This window comes from Equus przewalskii, chromosome 1 (assembly GCF_037783145.1).
Source record: "Equus przewalskii isolate Varuska chromosome 1, EquPr2, whole genome shotgun sequence".
Lineage (NCBI taxonomy): Eukaryota > Metazoa > Chordata > Mammalia > Perissodactyla > Equidae > Equus > Equus przewalskii.
The window spans coordinates 117,818,318-117,840,447 of record NC_091831.1 but is presented as its reverse complement, the minus strand read 5'-3'; the positions used below and the strand labels follow the sequence as shown (position 1 = coordinate 117,840,447).

Genomic DNA, 22,130 nt, shown 5'->3' with positions numbered 1-22,130 from the left:
GAGCCAGGTGATATAGAGGTGTACCCTGGCAGCAGTCACAAAAATCAGGGTGCCAGACAGGGGTGTGAGCTCCTTTCTGGGTGACACTGATTATTATAGTCCCATGGGACCTGGAACATAAGCTCCCCTGGCCTCCAGAGCCAGACGATCAAGAGGCATCCCCTCGGCGACAGCTTCTTGTAAAATTGACTTCCGGAGGTACTGGTGCTCTGAAGCACAGCAAAGGCAGAACACACGAATGGCACCCACCAGTCTCTGTCCTGGAGAGTGTTCCAGCAGCTCCTAGAATAGTGTGTTAAATTAGATGCCTGTCCCTCAAGCTGCCTCTTTAATATAAGCAGGTGAGCCTTCGCTTTAAGTCTGGGCACATTGGCTGCCTCTGAACTGGGCCCTGCGGCAGGTAAGTTCCAGCACATGGGCCTTTTAACAGCGCTTTCTTAGATCGCTATGGTTTCATGGGCCTTGGACCGTGAACCCCATTGGTTTTCAAAACTGGATGTTTTGCAGGCTCATCTCTCAAGTGAATGTCTTAAAAGTTGGGATGCCTGATGTGAGTGGGATTTGAACCCTTGGCTCCTCAGGAAGAAGCTCTGGGTTTGGGGTTCCCTCCCCTACCAGTTATGGGATACTGCACCTAGGGGTGGGGTTTGTGGTGAGTTTATGTCCCAGCCTCTCCTACTAACTTCAGTGTGGTTTTCTCCTTGTTTGCCAGATGTGTAGTCATCCTCTGCCAGCCTTTAGGGGTTTTTGTTTTGTTTTGTTTTGTTTTGTTTTGTTTTGTTTTGTTTTGTTTTTGAGAAAGATTAGCCCTGAGCTAACTGCTGCCAGTCCTCCTCTTTTTGCTGAGGAAGACTGGCCCTGAGCTAACATTTGTGCCCATCTTCCTCTGCTTTATATGTGGGATGCCCACCACAGCATGGCTTTTGCCAAGCGGTGCTGTGTCCGCACCCAGCGAACCCCAGGCCACCAAAGTGGAACGTGCAAACTTAACTGCTGCCACAGGGCGAGCCCCTAGGGTTTTTTAAAGAGGAAAGTGTTCCATATGTAGCTGTAGACTCAGTGTGTCTGTGGGAGTTGAGTTCAGAATTTTCCTACAGCACCCTCTTGAACCAGAACCCAATAAAGCATGGACTTTGAAGTCCAAAAGATCTGGGTCCAAATCTTGTCTCTGTGACTTTGTAGCTTTGTCGTAAATTGCTACTCTGAGTGAGTCTCAATTTCCCCAGCTTTAAAAAGGGATAGTAATGGTACCCATCTTATGGGGCTATTTGGCTAAAAGAGAACAAAATGTCCCTGATAAGTATTCACTTCTTTTGCTATTCTTTAGCATTTTCCCTAGGTTACTTCAGGAGAGTAACAATCTTTGAGCCTCAATTTCCTGTTCTTTCAGGTTTTTACAGTGATAATCCACCTACTTTGTGGGACTGAGGTTAGGATCAAGTGAGATAATGCATGGGAAAGGATTTTTAAAAACACAAAGCTCAGGGGCCAGCCCCGTGGCCGAGTGGTTAAGTTCCTATGCTCTGCTGCCACAACCCAGGGTTTCACTGGTTCAGATCCTGGGCACGGACATGGCACCACTCATCAGGCCACGCTGAGGCAGCATCCCACATGCCACAACTAGAAGGACCCACAACTGAAATATACAACTATGTACTGGAGGGATTTGGGGAGAAAAAGCAGGAAAAAAAAAAAAAGAAGATTGGCAACAGTTGTTAGCTCAGGTGCCAATCAAAAAGAAAAAAAATACCGCCACAAAGCTCTGTGTAAATTTGAAGTAATGTTCTCCATTCCCATAGTCCCTTTTTACTGATTCTGTTTACTGGTTCAAAACGAATTAGCAGATCTAAATGACTTTTAGGTGTTAATTTGACTTAGAAAGATCAGATAGTATCTTGGTAAATTAATGGACAAGGTAAATGATTGCCTTACCTGTCTATGGAGACAGAATACGTATTTGGACCAGACCTTCAGCTCCTGCTCTCTGCAGTTGCAACACCTGCACCACTTAACTGTCTGGTGGCACTGTGGAGTGACCCTGTGCCCCAGGCCACACTTTTTAAATTAAACTGAGAAGTAAACCGGAGAGGGGGGATCTGGATTTGAGTTAATACATTATTGTTGAGTCTAAAAAGGCATTTTGAGATTCTGTGTAGCAATAAAAAGCTGTTCTATCAATTGGGGTAGGGGCCTCACCTATCTTAGGCCTTTATTGCTACAAAGTCTCCAAAGCAGGATGAGTATCTCTTTCAGAAAGGAGCATTGAGCATCTCTGTTCTTTCAAAGCACTTGAGAAGAAGGGCTTGACTAACTTTATGTATTGTTACTATGCAATCTTGTCTCTCCCAAATCAATAGTCTTGATATTGATTTCTTTGCTTGTAATGATGCAAAAGCAATCTCCAAGGAACAGATGGCAAGTGATTTTATACTGGGAGTTGTTGGCAGGTTTGGGAAAAGATGTTTTACACTAAATGGCAAATATAAATGTCTCTTTGAAGACCCTCTGGGCCTTTCTAGAAGTACCCCATTGATTGTACAACCTTAGGAAAGAAACTACTAGGACAATGTGAGCCCTACCTTTGCAGAGATAAGCAAAAGAGACCAGCAGTTGGCTCACACAAACAACTTTTTACTGTTTGTCTTCTTAAAATATCCTTTCCTATACTAATGGAATTTAAATTAGGCTAACAGGTGGTGACAGTCTCTTGAAAAGACTAAAAGATCTTTAAAATGTTGCAAAAGGAAGTCAGTGCTAGAATTTAGCAATTTGAAAGTCAAAGGATACTACCCCTTAACTACCAAATCCACTTCAGTGATAGAGTGCTAAGAGCTTTACTTTGGGTGTTGTCTTAGTTTGTTCAGGCTTCCTAACAAAATACCACAGACTGGATGGCCTAAACCACGGAAATTTATTTTCTCCCGGTTTTGGAAAGGAGGACTCTTTTCTAGTCTTGTAGACAGCCACCTTCTTGCTGTCCTCACGTGGGGTGTTAGGGGATGGGAGAGAAAGTATGTCCACATTAGGGGTTAGGGTGTCAACATACGAATTTTGGGAGGACACAATTTAGTTCATAGCTTTATTCTGTTTTTCATTCAATGTGAATAGTTTTATTTTATTGGTCTTAAACTAAAAGATATCACAACACAGAATAAAGAAAAGTAGATTTGGAGTCAACTGACATGGGTCGAAATCTGAATCTATCACTGTGTATCCCCAAGGAAGTCATGTAATCTCTCTTGGTTTTCACCTGAATGGATACCAACTGCCCTGCCTACTTCACGAAATTGTTATAATGTATATATGTCTGTATAGTAAAACTGCTTTTGTAAACTATAAAAGTACATATAAAATTTTTTAAAATATAATACTGTTATGAATAATGGAAAATTACTGCTCACCATTCTTTAGATCACTCACTAGTATTATTATTTAATATTAGGCACTAGCCTGAGCATATTTAGATAGGTTCTGCACGTAGATATTTTCTTTCCCATTACTTCAAAGATGTAAACATCTTTCCTTAAAATTATGAGAGAAAGCTACTAAATGCTAACATCCTCAAGAATTTTAGCACTGCAAAAGATTGAAAACAAACTAATTGCCTGATAATAAGGAAACAATTTAATAAATTATGGTACATCAGCCCAATGGAATGTTTGCAGCCATTAAAAATGGTAATTTTGAAGACTATATAAAATCATGGAAAACATTTTTTGTAAAATGTCACCTGAAAATAGCGAAATACCAAATAGTGTGATCCTAAGTTTTTAAAAATTAACTCCCAGGGGCTGGCCCCGTGGCTGAGTGGTTAAGTTCAGTGTGCTCCACTTCGGCAGCCTTGGTGCAGACCTATACCACTCAACAGTAGCCATGCTGTGGCAGTGACCCACAAACAAGATAGAGGAAGATTGTCACAGATGTTAACTCAGGGTGAATCTTCCTCAAGCAAAAAGAGGAAGACTGGCAACAGATATTAGCTCAGGTCTATTCTTCATCAGCAAACAAAAAAAAGAAAAATTGACTTATAAAATGGTAATATGCAAATAATTCCTATGTTAGAGTAGTGATATAGATGATTTTGATTTTGTTTTGAAAAAGGATATCATAATGTCTTTGGTGAAAAAGCTAAGGAATTGGAGGTTTTGGATCATTTGACACTGAACTTCTTGAAGGCTGGTATCCTGAGTTATTCATCTCCATATTCCCATCCTCTAGCACAAATTATAACTAGCTCCTGTTTAATGCTATTGGCTTTTCACCCAGTAGTTCCTCTGTCTGGGCTGCTCTTCTAGGCAGAGCATTGTCATCTGCAGGTGACCAATTTCAGAATCACCTGAGGGGTCCTCATTAAAAATTTAGTTTCCTCAGCATCATCCCATACCTACAGAATCAGAATCTCTGGAAGTAAGGCCTGGAAACTACATTGTTAGCATGCACCCCTAGGTGCTTTTGAATTTTTAAGCACTATTGACATAGTGGTTAAGAATTTGGGCTTTTAAGTCAGACGGACCTGGGTTTAACTTTGTGCTTTAGCAACTTATTAGCTGTGTTACCTTGGCCCAGATACTTAGCTTTTCTAAGCCTGTGTCTTTATCTGTAAAATGGAGAAAATATTTTATTCTTCTTAAAGCCATTGTGAAAAATCACAGAAGTTGATATGTACATAGTGATGTATATAGTGCCCAGAGTACCGTTTGGTATTCAGTAAATGGTAGCTATTTATTCTTCTACTCTCTTCTCATGTACCTAGAAATCTCCTATGTTTTCTTAAAGAATCCAGCTCTTTGCATTTCCTTCTCTAATCTTCTGAGAACATGTTGATGGCTCCTCTTTGTGTCCCCACTCAATACCTAGTGGATTTCTCTGTCACTGCGCTTTCATGCTACTCTTGTGCAGTTATACACTACCACCATTACACAACTAAGGTGATGTGCCTCCCTTCCCTCTGTTGTACTTGAGCTTCCCCATGGGAGGGACCATGGCTTATCAATCCTTATACCACTATATTATTATTCTAATATCCTTAGCATTAGATAGCATTATATACTATCTAATACAGTATTGTGTACATAGTGAGTATTCAATAAATATTTCTTGACCTTTCAACAAACATTTACTGTGTAAAATATTGTGATATCTGTGTGGGTCTGCAGAAATACATATAAATAAGACAAAGGCATTGTTCTCAAGGAGTTTATATTCCAGTGGGAAAGACAAAGGCATAAATAACTCTTAAGACAGATTATAATGAAGATTCAGAGTGGTATGCAGAGATGTAAAGATGAATGGAAATTAATGAATGAAAGAGGTCGTTAACACTTATCTCAGGACCAGTAAAAAAGGGCCTCTTGTGCCTAGTTCACACTATTCTTTATGGTAAATACAGTGCATGGAGAGAATAGTAGAAAATTAGGGTATGGAGAGATTTGGGACCAAAATTAGAGGCTTTGAATGATGAGCTTAAGAGGTTAGACTTTATTTTGTGTTTTATGGGAAGCCTCTAGGGATTTTTAAACAGAGGGATAACATAAGATTAATGACTTTGGAAGAAAACTGTGGTGGAAGAGTCTAGAAGGACAGGAAGCAGGGAAAGCACTCAATATGCTATAGCAATAGTCTAGATAAATAATAATGAGACCCTGAAATAGGACAGCAGAAAAGAAGGGGCAGGTGATTAAAAAAAAAAAAAAAAAAAAACTGAGGCAGGCAGTAGACCATGTCGGTGAGTGGCTGGATGTAGGATAAGAGCAGTGTTGCTAAAATTTCAAGAAGGAACAACCCCAGGAGGATAGTGATGCCATTAACTAGAATATGAATCAGAAAGATGAGCTCTCTGTGGAGAATGCCCTTGGGACAGCCAAGTCGAGAGAAACCCTGTTGCCAGATAAAAATGTGGATTAGGTACCCAGAAGAGAGGTCAAGCCCAGAAATATGGTTACTCAGTCCTCTCATAGGCTTGACTTAGTTCATACTGTGGGAATTTACAAGAATATAGCAGCAGGTCTGCCAATTGGGGAAAGGCCGACATATCTAAGTGACCCAAAGCAGGAGCGTTTGGAAAAGAAGTAGCAAAGAGCAAGGACCAACAGATCAGAGAGTCCGAGGCTGCAGAGTCCAAGGTTGCAGAAGGCTTGAGCAGAAGGAGGAAAAGACAGGTAAATCTCAAGAAAATACAGTGGCAGTAATAGTAAGAGCAGATATCAGATGCAGCGAGTTAGAGGGAGTATAGAATGTGGAGTCTGTGGAAGCAGTGAGCACAGTCTACTTTCTAAGTGTTTGGTGAAGGAAAGGCCAAATTGGTGCCCAGACAATATTTAACCTTCAATTTCTGTTTCTATCTCACTCGTGTCTCCTTTTATCCCCTCATCACCATTTGATGAGCTACCACCTAGCAGATCGGACCATCTGTCTCTGCAGGCTGCATATTGGCTGGCCTCTAGCCCTTAACTTCTCTGCTCTCTAAATAAAACTTAACATACAGTTAAGCATGAACTTAAAACTTCCCTGCTCTAAATAACATCTACCTTGCTTTTTCCCCCTTTCAAGGAATCTCAATAGCCACTTACCAAACACATAATCCTCAAAGTAGACTCAAGTCAACTTTAGAAGGGCAGGCATTCATCATTCTACACAGGAGGAAACTGAGGCCAGAGAAGAACAATTACTTTTGCACAGGGTCACCAGCTTCATGGCAGGCTGCCTCCTGACTCCTATGTGGAACCTGTCCTATTACACCATACCTGAGTCAATCACCTGGCCCTGCTGTACCTCAATGTTATCCCTGAATGGACAAATGACAGAGACAGCCTTTTGCCTAGAAGCAGAGTGGACAGTTGTTAAAATTATGGCCCAGTCTCAGGGGAATGCTCTTTTTTTCACTGCTCTTATGAGATCATTTTATAACAAATGCTGCTATGTGAGACCATGTAAGAAACTTGGATGAAATTACTTTGAGGAAGATGATGAAAATTTCACATAAGCAAAAAGCATAAATTTTTGACTTATTTTTCCAACAGTTCCAAATTTAGGGTAGTAGATATCTTCTCTTTTTACGGTAGTCCAGGTCTTTGTTCTCAAGGATGGAACACACAATGCTCAGTGAAGATGTACACGTCCCTGTTACAGCAGGCTGCTTCCTTTCTTCCAGCTATGCCAAGAATCTTGTTAAAAGCTTGTAATAAAGTAGAGATTAACTGTGGAGACCAGCATCTTTTATTGCATTTTGACTCCAGAGTCTCTGTTTATCTCATTTGGGTGGTTGCTGAGAAAGCAAGACACTAAATGAAAAAGCATTAACAGGAATAACTGTGATTGGTAGGAATTTACAACTAGTTTAAACTATAGACACAGGCAATTAATTATTGGCTTAGTGACAAGGAGAAAAACTACAAAGGGGAAACCACTCCCACTTTTGTAATTCAACAGAAATATGTCCAACATTGAAACTTCACAGAAAGCCATTGATCAGCAGCCAGCTATACCTACTCATAGCCATCCTAGGTCAGTGTCCGCTTCATTTCAGGGCTGAATGCATTAATAAGTTCCTGAGAATCTCAGCCGGGAATTGGTTTAGAAAGGAGAGATTTTAGCTACTCATGTAAACCTAGAATCAAAATGAATTGTCTAGTGGGAAAAGGGAGCCGTGGCTTTCACTTATAAGGTGAGTGAACATAGTCAGGAGTTGTAAGTTGGATTCAAATTAATCGAATTCCTAATCTGGACCCTGAGCTGGTTATTGAACTTTTCTGTGCCTCAGTTTCTCTAGTGTGAACATCCTGGACATCATTCTGTCAGGCTAAGTTACTGGCTTAGGAACACAAGTGATTTTCTTCTGATCCATATGCTGAGCGGGAACGTGAAAAGATTTAATGAGTACAAGTCACAAATAAAATAGTAAAATCTTATACAATTGCCTTCTTGAATTTCTCTTCTAGACTCCAAAATGGCTTTTTTGGGCATGTGAACATTTTTGCAGCAATTCAAGCTATAAATTTCCTGGCCTACCTGGCAGATCTCATAGCAGATTCCTAGAGCATGGAGTTCTGAGTACTTGGGGCCCAGACAACATTTGTATATTAAATACTTAATCCATTTCGAATATATTTGTAACAGCACTGAGTGTGTGTGTATCTTAGCTCTGTAGCACCAAGTGAAGCAATACTCCTCCTAGGCAGATCATGGAATTGAGGTCAGTCAGCGATCAGCCTATATTCTTAGAGCAAGGTTGTACCAAATACTGGATATCAATTTAGAATTTGCAGGTTTTCATTCTATACTCTCTCCCATTTGCAGTTTTTTGTATAATGTGACAAAATTAACACAGGTGGTATAGTGGGTGTGATGTTCAGTGTTTCTCATTTTTGTCCTTCTACAATTTATTCCCAAAAATATCCGTCTCACTTAAGGTTAACTGAGACACTGTAAAATATATAGCGGAAATGGAAATGAGATTCCCTGCTAATAAAGTGGAACTAGGCTGAAGGCATACTAAGCCGACTGGGCCCATAATGGAAAAATAAGAGCTAATATAGAGTATTTTTGAAGAGTCCTTTATTTTGTAATTATTGCTTTCTTTGGAGAAAACGAAAGAAAATTGAATGAAATGATGAAGAGCAATGCTGTTTTGTGTAGTTTTGTGCAGTGAAAAACTACTGCAGGGCAGCCTGGACTCCGGAGTCAGCCCTCTTTGTTCAGATTTTACTTACTTGTGTAGCCAGGTCTTGAGTGTTTATTACTTAGATTTGTCTGCCATTGTCCCCTCCCCATCACCTTGCCAACTTTCGTCTGTTTCATAAAAGCTGTTGATTATTCTAGCTGCTCTGAGTAAATAAACCCTGTGGCTACACCGGATCAGATGTTGCCCTTCTTGATATTCTGTACAGGCATATCGAGCATATGCTACGTGCGTTGCTCTGTGCTGGACCCTAAAGATACAAATATCTACTCTTAAGATAGATTTAAAAATATGGTAACTATAATAACAGAGACATGTACAAGATATAGAAGAAACACAGAAAGAAGGCTTGGGGTATTTATCGCTTTCTCTTTGACCAGTGACATGTGGGAAGGCCTTGAAAGAATAAGTAGGAATCCCTCAGGCAGCTGAAGGGTGAGGAAGGGCTGCAGTCAGAGAGAACGCCTGGAGGGCAGGAGCGGGGCTGGCTGGACGCAGTTCAATGTGGCGAACGTGGAAGAGAGTGAGAAAAAAGGCTGGAAAAGGAGTCCAGGCTAGGACTCTGAAAATAATGGGGAGCCACTAGGAAATTTATATAGGCATGTGATATCCAATTGTTTTGAAAGGTGTCTCTGGTGGCCATGTGAGAAGTGGGTTTGAGGGGAGTTGCATGAGAGGCAGGGGGACAAGTTGGAAATCTTTTGTACTAGTCCAGGCAAGATGAAGAAAAGAGGATAATTTGAAAGTTATTTGGGACCAAAATCAATAGAAGTTGGTAATTCATTAGATGTAGGGAATGAAGATGGAGGAGAAATCCAGAGTGAACTTGATTTTTCATCCAGATGGTGGGACAGATAATGAAGTCATTTACCAAGAGAGGGAATACTGTAAGAACAGGGTTTGGCGGGAAGAAGAGTTCAGGTTTGGTTATGTTGAGTTTAAGGCATCTATGGGATGGGGCAAGCATGAGGAGAAATCATGTAGGCCATTGTATAGATGAGTCTAAAGCTCAGAGACAAATCTGGGTTACAAATGTAGATGTGGAAGTCAGCAGTATGTCAAGATGGTTGAAGCCATGAGGTTGCTGAAAGGAGTGTGTCAATGAGAAAAAGGACAGAGAGCAGGACCCCCCTCCCCCCCCCACAACAACCACCCAAACATCAGCATTTCAGGGAGCCTTTGGGAGGAAAAGTCAAGAAGAATGGATAATATGACTCCATTCAGCAACTGATTTATTCCATAGCCACATCATCCTGTTTTGCCAAAATGTCTAACTTTTCCCCCCACTTCCCTACTTTGTTCCCTTAAACTGAATATCTGCTCCATTTCCCAACACTGAAAGGGTGGCAAGATGTATATCCTCTTTGTAGGTCCCAGGCACTGTAGGCGTTCTGAAAGGGTAAGTAGTATTAGAAACATAATGCTGTCTTCTCCTTCCCAGCTGCTTTTAATGGAGCGTTACAGTCAAAGCCCCCACAGCCTGCTTTTTAAGTTAGCTGTCTAGGGTAAGATGATTATTACAAACAGAAATGCTTTTAATGGCAAATTTGCCTCAAAGGTATGCAGAGCAGTTGCCAGGAGCAACACAGAAAATGAGCCCCTGTACTGATATGAATGTTTAGAATTAAACTTTTCAGGTTGTATGTGAGGAACAGTTGTCAAACTCTGTTTCCCTACTAAGATCAGGATTGTATAAGTATTGTGTGTTTTGACCTGGGTCTGAGAAGGTCTTAAGAGAGGGTAATTTGGCTCTGATTCTGGAAGCCTTTTTTTTTTTTGCCGTTTTCCAACAAATGATTTATCAGTGGTTAAGGGGCTCCCCACCCCACTGTATTTGGGACTCTGGCTGGATTGCTTTAGGATGCTCTGTCCTACAGATGAGAAGTGCTGAGGATCCATCAGATACTTTTTGAATGCTTAATTGATATGAATCAATATTTCTCCTTCCGCTTCTCTGTCCTCACTCATCTTTAACTCAGACAAGGACTCATCTTCCCCTCAAGCCTCTGTTTTTGTGACAGTGCCTTATCTACATTGGCGGGTGTGTAACTCCAAGCTGGCTGGCTCTCCATTCTGATGTTCTTCTGGCTTCCTCTGGAGGAGCAGCTCAGGAAGGTGTGCCCTGTGAGTGGGCAAGCAGGCAAGGTCACTGTGCCCAGGATGGGCATCTTCTCCAGCTTGTGCTCTTCACACGAAGCTTTCCCTGTGCATGAATTTGGCATTCCACCTTCAGAGAACCAAAAACTTGTCCAGAAAAAGGACCTCTGGCATATTTTATAGGAGTCAACCTTTACCAGCCTGGTTTTGTTCTCTTGCTGCACAGTTTACTTGTAAATGACTCCTGGTATTAATATTGCAGCTCCCTCTAGTGTCACTGTGGTTCAGGCTCTCATAGCATTTTTCTTCCCATTCAAAATATGTAAACAGTACAGAATCTGCCAAAATTGGCCACATTTTAAATAGGTTTTCCCATACATAGTCAAAAAAAATAATATGTGAGATGATTTTCTCTTATAGAAAGAAGGAATCTTACATGAAAATATGGGGCCATTCCAGCTCCAGTTTTGTTCCTATTTCAAAATTTGGGGGCACCTAGGAGTCCTGTGGAATTCATTCTTGGGGAGTGGAATCTTTCTTGAGACTCCTCTAGTTCAAGGCAGCTACCCTTTATAAAGGAGGAATGTGAATTCCTTTCAAGAAAGATAAATGAAAATAGGAGACCAAGAAGAGTTAACTTTGATCCCTAGTAGAGAAAATACTGGGTAAGGGAAGAAGGAAAAAACAACAAGCAGCAGGAAGAACCCTGTGCACTTGTTCTAGAAAGAGTGCCTTGTTTTTTGAAATAACTTTTGGACTATAAATTTATCATCTGAAGTCAGGTCATTTTAAGTTTTTTTTAAAACTAGGGGAGTCAAGTTATTAATATTTGAAAAATGGCTACTATGTGGTGCATAGAATAATATAATGCTCCTTCCTAAATTAATATCATTGCAGGCTCCATAATAAAGATTTATGAGATACTCATCATATGAGAAATCCTATCATGGAAATCTCCGTAGGTCTGTGTTTTGGTTGTAACTGTTTTCATGGTTATGAACCAATTAAAAGCCCTAGTATTTTGTTTTCCTCTTTCACACTCCAGTCTTCTCCCTTTTTCCTTTTCCCTTAAAACTAGAATGACTCATTATTCTTCAGCCTGCCTACATGTTGTAAGATGAAGAGATAAGGAGGTGCCACCTACTCAGATTAGCTATCTAGGCAGGCCATTTTCCTTCAGAACATCCAAAATAACTAAACAATTTATCATTTCTTCTTTGTAAATCATTTGAACCTTTATCTCAGGTTGATCTGTGAAGCTAAACATAAATTCTTGTTGTAGTATCCATGTTCTTATCTATTCACAAAGCTCTGAGGAATCTTGTAAAAGTGTGTGTGTGTTTGTGTGTGCGTGCATGCATATACAATTAGAATATCTTCTCTGCTTCTAATGCTAAGCCATAAGATGGCAAGTTTTTTTTCATTGCTACTTGACATAGTGAAAACTACAGAATGGCCAAACAGTTCTCTTTCTCTTAGCCTTAGGTTGGCCTGTCTTGGATGAGAACATGCTGCTGGTCTTGGCTTGTCTGTCAGGGCTGACTCTGGCATGGAGGTGTTCAACTTCAGCCGTCCCTCCTTAGCTGCCCTCTACCAAACCCATCATCAGAGAGCCTCCCTGCTGGGTCAGGTGGCTCTCAGGACTCAGAGGAAAGATGCGTTTTTCTTTCTTTCTCTCTCTCTTTGTTTGAAAAATTATGAGGATTCTTTAATATTTCATCACTTTTAACATTTGGAAGTTGTTAATTGTTTTAGTCATTATCCATGTTACATTTGTACCACTTTGGGATTTACAAATATGCTCTACATACTTGATCTCATTTAATTCTCACAACTGCCTTATAAAGTAGTTTCAATATTCTTTATATTATCTCCCTTTGTAAGGGAGATTGAGACCCAGAGAAATTAAGTGAAAGGCCCCAGGTTACACGGCTAGTGGCAGGGCTAAATCCCAGGCCTCCGGAGTCCTTGGTGAGTGTCCTTTCTGTCACATGACAGCTAGTTTACCTACACAGTCTCATTCAGCCAAACTCAGTGGTATTTAAGTGACTTTTCAAAGACTGAGGAGTTGGGACCTTTGAACTTTCATTCCAGCAGGCAATGTGATATAGAGCAAATGATTAAAATTGGAAATGGGGTTAATAGTGCCGTGTCCTGGATCCAACTCCTATACAAACTGAATGATGACTAGTGTAGGATTTTTAAATACCTGGGGACACATAAATATGAAATATTGCCAACAGTACAGTATAGAAAGAATTCATATTGTGATTGATGAGCATATAGGATTATATATTATACTGCATGTGCTGAGACATTGATAGCTTTCCAAAGATAATACTTTGTGAAAGATATATTTGAACTTGAACTGAGCTGGAGGATATATCTGTTTCAAGACCAGAAGTTTGCTTAAAGAAGAAATGCTTAGTGTGCCGTCAAACTGCTTAGGTAGGTGGTAGAAGATTTGAACTCATTTTCAGATCTCTCTCTCTATGGGGAGAGAGAGAGAAATGTATATATATTTCTATGGCATTGATCACTGGTATCAAGTCTCTAACTGTAATAAATATGTATAAATGCGGTAAATGAGTGAAGGATGCTCTTCTCCCCCAGTACTCCTTTGCCTTTGGTTCTTTTTTATGATTATTGTCTATTTGAATGGAAATCGGAGTTTATTGCTTCTCAAAACTGGGGACCCATCAGCACCCTCCTAAGAAAATGTGCATTTTGCTTAAGTAAAAATAACTAGAAAATCCTTTTTAAAATGTGCTTCTTTTCTGTATTACTGCAATAAATGGGCAGTGTAAACACTAGACACTGCCTGTTGTTGGGAGGCTTTGATATCTGTGAAATATGGCAGCTGCTCCTATTGAGGAGGAAGAGTAGAAAATGTGTTCCTCGGTTAACACAGTCACGGGAGAGCTGCCCTCACGGGGCTGTTATGATCTGTGAGCTAGTGTTAGAGACTGTCTTCCATTGGCGGCTTGTCCGCATCGCATCATGAGGATAATCCATTTCGGGGTGATTTTGTTTACTTTTCGCTTTTCTAATCCTTTAAGCCTAGAAATACAATGATTGTTTTAGTATATAGAATTCTTGGCTAATATTTTTGATCAAAAGAACTCTTCCTTGATCCATAACCACCTAATAAAGTTCTCTTTGAAAGGCCTTATTGCCTGAATATTGGGCCTTAAGTGAGGCCTGTTAAGAGAAAGCATAGAAGTCAGAGTCCTGCCCTTGAAATGTTGATTTTGCTCTGACTAGACAAGTTTTTTCTTTCAAATCTTTCTCTCTATCCTGCCAGTGACGTTGAGTGCCTGAGTTGTGATCATCACAATGACCTTCATTGAAAAGTTAGGAAACCCTGCAGTTCACTTGGCCAATTGTGTGTCACTCTCCTGACAAGTAATAAAATAAGATATCCTGGCCTACTTTATGAGCCATTTATTGATCCGCTGTGTAAGTCTGGGCTGTAAACCTATACAGAAAGTCGGTGAAAAATTGTTTTTTGTTGTTCTATCTTCTAGATGAGGTGCAGGGGATAGTGGAAAGAGCAAGCTTTGGTGTTAGACAGACTTAAGTTTGCAAACTGGTAGCCCTGGACTTTTTTTTGTTGTTTTTTCGTTGTTGTTTTTTAATTCTTAGATCCTCAGCCTACTTTAAAGGGTTAGTATGAAGACTAGAGATAATATGCATAAAGTGTTAAGCATGTAGACAGCCATGAAAAATGGTTATTGCCATTGTTACTGTCACTTAGCACAGGGTTACCAAGACCCTTTCTGAAGACTTCGCTATAACACTGTTCCTAACCAGTCACCTTCCAGTTAATCCTCCTTTACACATCATAAGCCTCATTATAAAAGTGGGCGTTTTAAATTGTGTTATTTGCTTTCTTCTTTCAGATCTGTAAGAGCAAAGCTAAAGAATCTCAGCAGTATTATCACAGCTTGGCTGTCCGGCAGAGTCTGGCTGTCCATTTTAACATCCAGCAGGACTGTGGTCATTTCCTTGCTGAAGTCCCTAACCGTCTGCTTCCCTGGGAGGATCCTGATGCCCCTGAAGAGGAAGAGGGTGAAATGAAAGAACCTAAAGAAGAGGTGAAAGGAGAAACTGATGGGAAAAACCCAGAGTCCTGCTCTGAAACAGAGTCATCCCAGAAAGAAAGCCAGGGAGTCATTAGCAGGAAGCAGAGAAGCCACGTTGTAGTCATCATTAGAGAGGTTCCCTATCTCACGGTGGCTGATTTTGTGCAAGAATCTCTGGCCCAGCATGGGAAAAGCCCTGATTTGTATGAGAGGCAAGTGTGTCTGCTGCTCTTACAGCTGTGCTCTGGCCTTGAACATCTCAAACCCTACCATGTCACTCACTGCGATCTACGTCTGGAGAACCTGCTGCTTGTCCACTACCAGCCTGGGGGAACCGCCCATGGCCTTGGGCCTGCAGAGTTCAACCCCACCTCATCTTGTCCCACCAGGCTTATAGTAAGCAACTTCTCTCAGGCCAAGCAGAAGAGCCATCTGGTGGACCCTGAGATCCTCCGGGACCAGTCCCGCCTTGCTCCAGAGATCATAACAGCCACCCAGTATAAAAAGTGTGATGAGTTCCAGACAGGCATCCTCATCTATGAGATGCTACACCTGCCCAACCCCTTCGATGAGAACCCAGAGCTGAAGGAAAAGGAATACACTCGAGCAGACCTGCCTCGCATCCCACTCCGCTCTCCCTATTCCCGGGGCCTGCAGCAGCTGGCCAGCTGCCTCCTGAATCCCAACCCTTCTGAGCGGATCCTCATTTCAGATGCCAAAGGCATCCTCCAGTGTCTCCTCTGGGGTCCCCGGGAAGATCTCTTCCAGACCTTCACCACCTCCCCCAGCCCAATGCAGAGGAATGCCCTGCTCCAAAACTGGCTAGACATCAAGCGAACACTGCTGATGATCAAGTTTGCTGAGAAGTCCTTGGACAGGGAGGGTGGGGTCAGCCTTGAGGACTGGCTTTGTGCTCAGTATTTGGCTTTTGCCACTCCAGACTCCCTCAGTTATATTGTGAAAATCCTGCAACACCGTTAATGTGTCCTGGCTGCTGCTTTTACTTCATTTTCACCTTCTTCAAGTCACCCATGCACTTCCCCTTCCTACTACTCACACAGAATGCAAGGAAAGAAGAGAGACAAACCTTCCATCTCTGTCCATGAACAGATGAGTCCACTCAGAAGGGTTATCCACAGCTCTACATCAAGTGAGAACTGAGTCTGTCTTAACTTTATAGAAATTCAACTGCACAAATAAGTAGTTGCCTTCCTTTGGAATACCTTCCACCCTAATTGTCCCACAAATGCAGGTAAAAAACGGAAATGCACATCCTTGAAGGGATGAACTCAGTGAGCTGTGTGCACTTCCTCCATAATTTTGAATATCACCTGTCTTTTTAACACCAACTATTTATTCTCACTAGCAATAGACAGATTTAACCAGTTTTACCATCATCCAGTAAGCTCTCATGACAGACTTTCTTCCTTTAAAGTATCAGTAACTGACTTTCTTACCTGGCAGAACTGCCATCCTTAGCATCAGCTCAGTTTTGATTCCAGGGACTATAGCCTTTCTTCCAATAGATAGTTGAAGGACAAGGAAAGATCCTATCCCTTGGGTCATGGACCTGTTTTCACTTCTGTTATCAATAAGTGGGTACACTGCATGGATGACAGCCCTAACAGTCTCGTTTTTGCTGCCACTGCCTGATTCTCCTTTGCCTCTGCTCTTTCCCCACTTGCCAATGAAGTTTGGGTTTATCATCCACTTGTGGCCCATTACATAGCTGACCCAAGATGGTGTCACCAGTGCCTCACCAAGATGGAGTGCAGTTCAGATCTTATAAATAGCCAGCAGGACACAAGGAGATGATTTTACTGCATGTGCAATTCTCTAGGGGCCATCAGGGGAACAGCTTAAAGTACCGTTCTTTGATTACTGTCAGAGCTGTCAGTGTTGGCCAGCTTCCTTCTATTAGTAGCCAGTATTAACTAGTCTACCAAATGCTGTAGATAACAGTCCCGAATGAAATGGCTGTCAGTTAAGCTCTAAGATCTCCTTAGAGGGCACATTGCTGCTGGCTACTGGGATGGCCAGAAGGCAGGGGAGAGGGAGAAGGCCACTGATGATGACGTCCTCCGTAGAATGCTGACCTTTTATGGAGAGACTGCCTCCCAGTTGCACTGTCACATTGCTCCTTATGACTCTGAAATGGCTCTGGAGGACAGCTCACAGGGAATTTTGACTGCTGAGGTGGCTGGTTGAGAGCTGTTCACTGTTCATGAGGTCTGTGCTCTTCTCCTATGGATATATGTGCAATTTTTATGTATTTTTTTTGGCTATATATTACAGTGTTTATGTTGCAACTTCACCTGAAGCAAGATATGCAGAAATCCTCCCCTTCTTCCCTTGGCACATATTTGCGCTAAAAGATGAGTGTTTTTTCCACCCTGGCCGTGGGGCTTGGGGGTGGCTTGTGTTATTCAAAACTGTGAGTATCTGTTTACTTCAACCTTGAAATCCCAAGAGTCACTCAGACAGTGTGAGTGTGTGTGCACGTGTGTGCCCGTGTGTGTGCATACACATGCTGGAAGTAGGGGCCAGGCCTCTGGGGGAGCAACCTGTGGCAGGATTGATAGACATGTTCTCTGCACCTAGTCAGTGAGGGAGCCCTCATCTACCAGTGCGCTTTCTTAAAGAAGACTGATTGTGCAGTATTACTTAGATAGCACACTAGTGGCCTTTAGGAAATTTGTAAACTTTTAAGAGCCTTTCATATGATTCGCCTATATCAAAGAGGATCAAGAAAGGAGAAGAATGTATTTTATTGTTCACTTGTTTCTTTCCTTTTTTTTTTAGAGAGAATGGGACATGTGAGGCTCCTTATGGAGGATGTCCCTGTCCTCCTGGCCAGCAGCAAGGACTCCCAAGGAAGAGAGTTGATTGGCCCACAAAGAGTCTTGCTTCTCTAGCCAGAGTGCAGGGCTCTGGCCCAGGAATGGCCACAGGGTGGACGTGCTGCTGCAGGCCAGCAGTCCACTCTCTTAGTGTCCTGTGGCATGCCTCCGCCTTGTCTAGCAGATTGGTGTTTGGTTCACCTTAGCATAGCCCACGTGCACATAACTCCTTGCGTAATTATACACTGAAGAAGCAACACACAGACCACTGACCATGTTAGCCAGCACATTCCCTTAGCAGCCCTCTCTGCCCATGGTTTGCATATTGAGACACTTTTTCAATGTCACTCTTGTGGTGCCTTGCCCTTGTAAATTTGAATGTTGACTATTTAATAAGGTTTTATATTTAATGAAGAATGTTCCCTCATCCCTCTATTTGTTCTCAAGGTATCCTTTTTCTTTTCCTTTTTTTTTTTTTTTCTGTTTAACTTGGATCCAGCCTTCTTCATTTTAACTCTATAGTGTTATAAGCATGGATACCCTCCACTACCATTATCTTATAGCACTGGTAAACCAAGCACCTCTTCATATCTGATGTGTTCAGTACTGTTTTCATATTCAGATTTGTTAATGGCAAAAGATGAATGCCAACTAGTCAGAGAAGGGCCTCAGGCTTCCCAGAGACAGATGGCTAGATTAATTTTTCTCTGAGTGATGGCCGAGGAATGTGAGGTAGGGAGGGAAGAGAGTGTTATAGGTTAGAGCAGAATGACAAAATAACTATTTCTAGGCAAGAAGTACTACATCAGGTGCTCCTCAGAGTATTTTTCAAAATAATGAAATTCAGTCAATCTACTATTACCACAAATGTGTTTTTACATTTCCATTTTAATTGTAGTCGGAACTTTGAATTCATTCATCAACTGAAAAGAAATCCTACCCTCAGACACAGACATGTATACATACATACATGTGAGTTTTGGATTATGACTAGTACAGCACTTTAAGATTTCCCAGTTACATCAAGTCTTGTCTTCAATATTGATTGGAAATTTTTTTCCTTTCCATTGAGGTCTGTACCATAGAGTCTTCCGTTTATATTGAGAGTTTGAACAATTCAGCCGCTATTGGAACTTTTCCTTAAGCCACATGAGCAAGAACAATGTCTCTGACATATTTGAGTGCTAGAGAAAGAAGATATGGCTGGAGGAGCCAAGACCAAGACTGAATGTATAGCTGAGTGCCTTGTTAGAGCTATAACCTCATCTTGGAGGGAAGAGAATCTGACGTTCTGCAAAGAGGACTAGGACACGAGAGATTCCCCCGTGCTAGCCTGAGGAGAGCCCCTGTGATATATGTACACTAATGTGATGCCTAGAAGCTAATTCACAAAGAATTGTAACCTGTGGAATCAACAAGAAAGGAATCTTGAATGAGGTTCACCAACCTCTAGGCTACGTTAGAAGTGGAAGCCAGGAGCATGGCAGTGGGTTTCTGGTTTTGCCCTCTGAAGGTGAACAGGGTGAGATATAGACGGGGACACAAGCACCCACACTACTGATGTTGAGGGGCTAAAAGTGAAACATATTTGCTAGGATTTTAAGAGTCTGAGTAGCTTTTCATTGTCAGATTAAGTGGGGTCCAGTTTTGCTTCCAATCTCAGAATGAGTTTGTGAACGTAGAAAACTCTAAGCCAAGAGACCTAAACTTCTAGAAATATTAATGCTATTTCTGGGAATAAAACCACCTAAAATTGTATTTAAAGGTTTCTAGCATTGTGAAATTTCCATGAAAGATTTCTGGGGCCTACCAAATAGTAAGGCATAGAAGGATTGCACTCAGGTTCCCAAATTTGAATTAAGAATACTTTGGCTGGGAAGAAACCTGACTTGGTTTTGCTGGTAACCTGCAACTAGGATTTTTCCCTAGATTGTACCAATAGTGATCTGAAAAAATACAAGCTAGTCCCAGAAATTGGGGTGGACTTAGGATACTGCACTATGTTCCAAATGATTCTAGATGTATAAATAAAGTATGAACATAGTTGCAGAGGAGGGAGAGAGGAACTTGACCCCCTAGGCCAACTTACATTTTTTTTATTCCCCTCACTATTTGATAAGAATTGAAAATTCTGGTCCAGCCTAATGAGTGAACAGGATGGCCACCCAAGTAACTGGGTTATTAGTTTTACCTCATTGAAGCTCAAACTCTCAAAGGCCCTAAGTGCTGTGCCGAGACAAATCCAAGTGCCACTCTTGCTGAAGTGTGCACTGATGTCAAGCTGTCCATGCTACAGCAGCACTGAGAGTCGGGGTTCCACGGACCAAAAGTGATGCCATAAGGAAGCCAGAAGAGCTGCAATGCAAGATCCTAGATAGAGATAATACCAAAGAAATCAGGCCTTTTTGTATTGATGCTTCTAAGGTGATGAGGTTGAGTTATGATAGATGCCATGGGAGGAGAATTCACATACATTCCATGTCAAGGTATTTGGCTGATAAAATAATGCATCTTCAAAAAACACCTGTTAAAAAAAAAGCCTATTTTGTGTATTAGGGGGAAAAAAGAAGAAGATAATTATGAAAGCCTGGGCAGATTGTGAAGTTCCCCAATATTTAAGGAGAAGAAACTATTCTCTCTCCCCTTGACGTGACTGTGGCTATTGCCTAAACTTCAGCTTGGGGACATCATATCCATGTGATACTGACAGCTGAGGATTTTTTTTAAGAGTTGTGGTAGTTTCAATAGGTTTGTTTAAAGAACTCTTGGGAAATTTCTTAACAAAAATTGTAATAGTTTTTATAAACTTTCTTACAGAGGTGTTTACCTCCCATCATCACCACCATTTAATATTTATAAGTGCCCAGAATATACAAGGTGCTATAGCTGTTAAACACCTCCTCTCTGCAGCTGTTTGAGATTAGAGTAGGTTTTTGCACCAGCCATTGCTAGAAGTTTTCCCCACCTAGGTGGGCTGTGGGGGCCTGCATTCCAGACATCCCATTACATGTTTCCCACTCCAGAGAGCCTCTGTGTTTATTTCAGCTTCTCACCTTTACCCATCCCACTCACCTCCATGTTTTTTTTAAATCAAGAAAGTTTCAGGGAATCAAAAGAGGTTGGAAGTTTTTTAACCTAGCAGAAGTACAGAGTCATATATTTTGCTATGAATGTTATTGTATTGTGGAAAATCCATTTTGCCCATATAGTGTGTGGAAAGTATGTGTGTGCACTCACGATAACTTGAATGTTGAACCAGCCCTATGGCTTCAGGGTAGCATTTTTGAAAGATAAACCACACTGCTTCAGGAAACTTGCTCCAAATACCGCTTGGTTATCCCTTCCCTTACCAGTTTTAAAGTGTTATGTGTGAACACACTGGGTTGGGATTTTCTGTTAATGATATGCAGGGCATTTTGGCATAAGATCAGGGCAGAAGCAAGATGTCATCATTCTCAGTGATTTGCATCATGGCAATCCTCATTCCAATCTCTCTTTACTTCCCCATGACTCTGCCCACACTCTATATTTGAAAATCTTGTTTCTCTTGCTCTTTCCTGGAGCTTCACCACTCTACTTAGATATTTTAGAGTTGTATAAATCTACCCATGAAAGGTCCCCTCTGTCACCAGGTGGCACCACCCTTTGGTTTGCTGTGGTACTTTGCTGTGTTCTCTGTGGCATCATGTTACTGTGTAAATAAATTCATTTTAATATACCCCAAAAACCAGACAAGCATTCGTCCTTTGGTGACTCTTCCTTACTGACGTGCTGGACATGGTTTTATCTTGCCCCCCGGATGTGTGCTTTCTTGGATCCTCATTCACTGCTGACCTGAATCGTATTTTCTGTTCATTCCTTCCCTCATCTGAGAAAACTAGACTGTGATGAGGAAGTGAAGGACTTAGGCTTTCCCCAGACTGCAGAAGGCTGCAGGTTTGCTGTGTGAGATCACCCCCTAATGGCCAGTCACCATCCAGACTTCTGGGTGTGTACTATGAGAGATTTGGTTAGCTGGCTCTGACCGACCCCCTCAGTGGAGATCTCAGAGCTGTGCAGACAATAGGAGCAGAGGCAGGGCTTCTGAATTCACATTTCTTTTGCCTATTTCTTAAGGTACACGGTCACACACAGTGTCCTCACAAAGGCAGACAAGCTAATATGCCAGTCACTTCAGTAGCAGAAAGAGGAGACCACCTGGCTTAGGCAGGAAGAGTCAGCAGTCAGCAGTGGTCGCGACAGCTGCCACATTATTAAACGTAGAATGGATGAAAGTGCAAACAAGTAGATCTAAACTTAGACCAGATTTTAGACCTTTAAACCCCTTGCAGTGGACACTGTCTCCAGCCCAGTGTTTCTGTTCCTCTCTGCTAGCAAACACTCTGGAATTTACACACATGGTGAAGCATATGAATTAATGCAGACATGAAT

The 22,130-nt window shown here is 41.6% G+C and overlaps 1 protein-coding gene across 11 annotated transcripts in view; it reads left to right on the top strand.

Moving 5' to 3' along the window:
- PEAK1 (pseudopodium enriched atypical kinase 1) overlaps positions 1-21,426 on the top strand; it is a 296,021-nt gene extending 274,595 nt beyond the window's left edge. For all 11 annotated transcript variants that reach the window (XM_070573667.1, XM_070573619.1, XM_070573625.1 and 8 more), the window contains one exon: positions 14,677-21,426. In XM_070573667.1, coding sequence (XP_070429768.1) covers positions 14,677-15,840 — 1,164 coding nt within the window. In that variant the 3' untranslated portion in view covers positions 15,841-21,426. The remainder of the gene's footprint in view (positions 1-14,676) is intronic.
- The last annotated feature ends 704 nt before the right edge of the window (positions 21,427-22,130 follow it).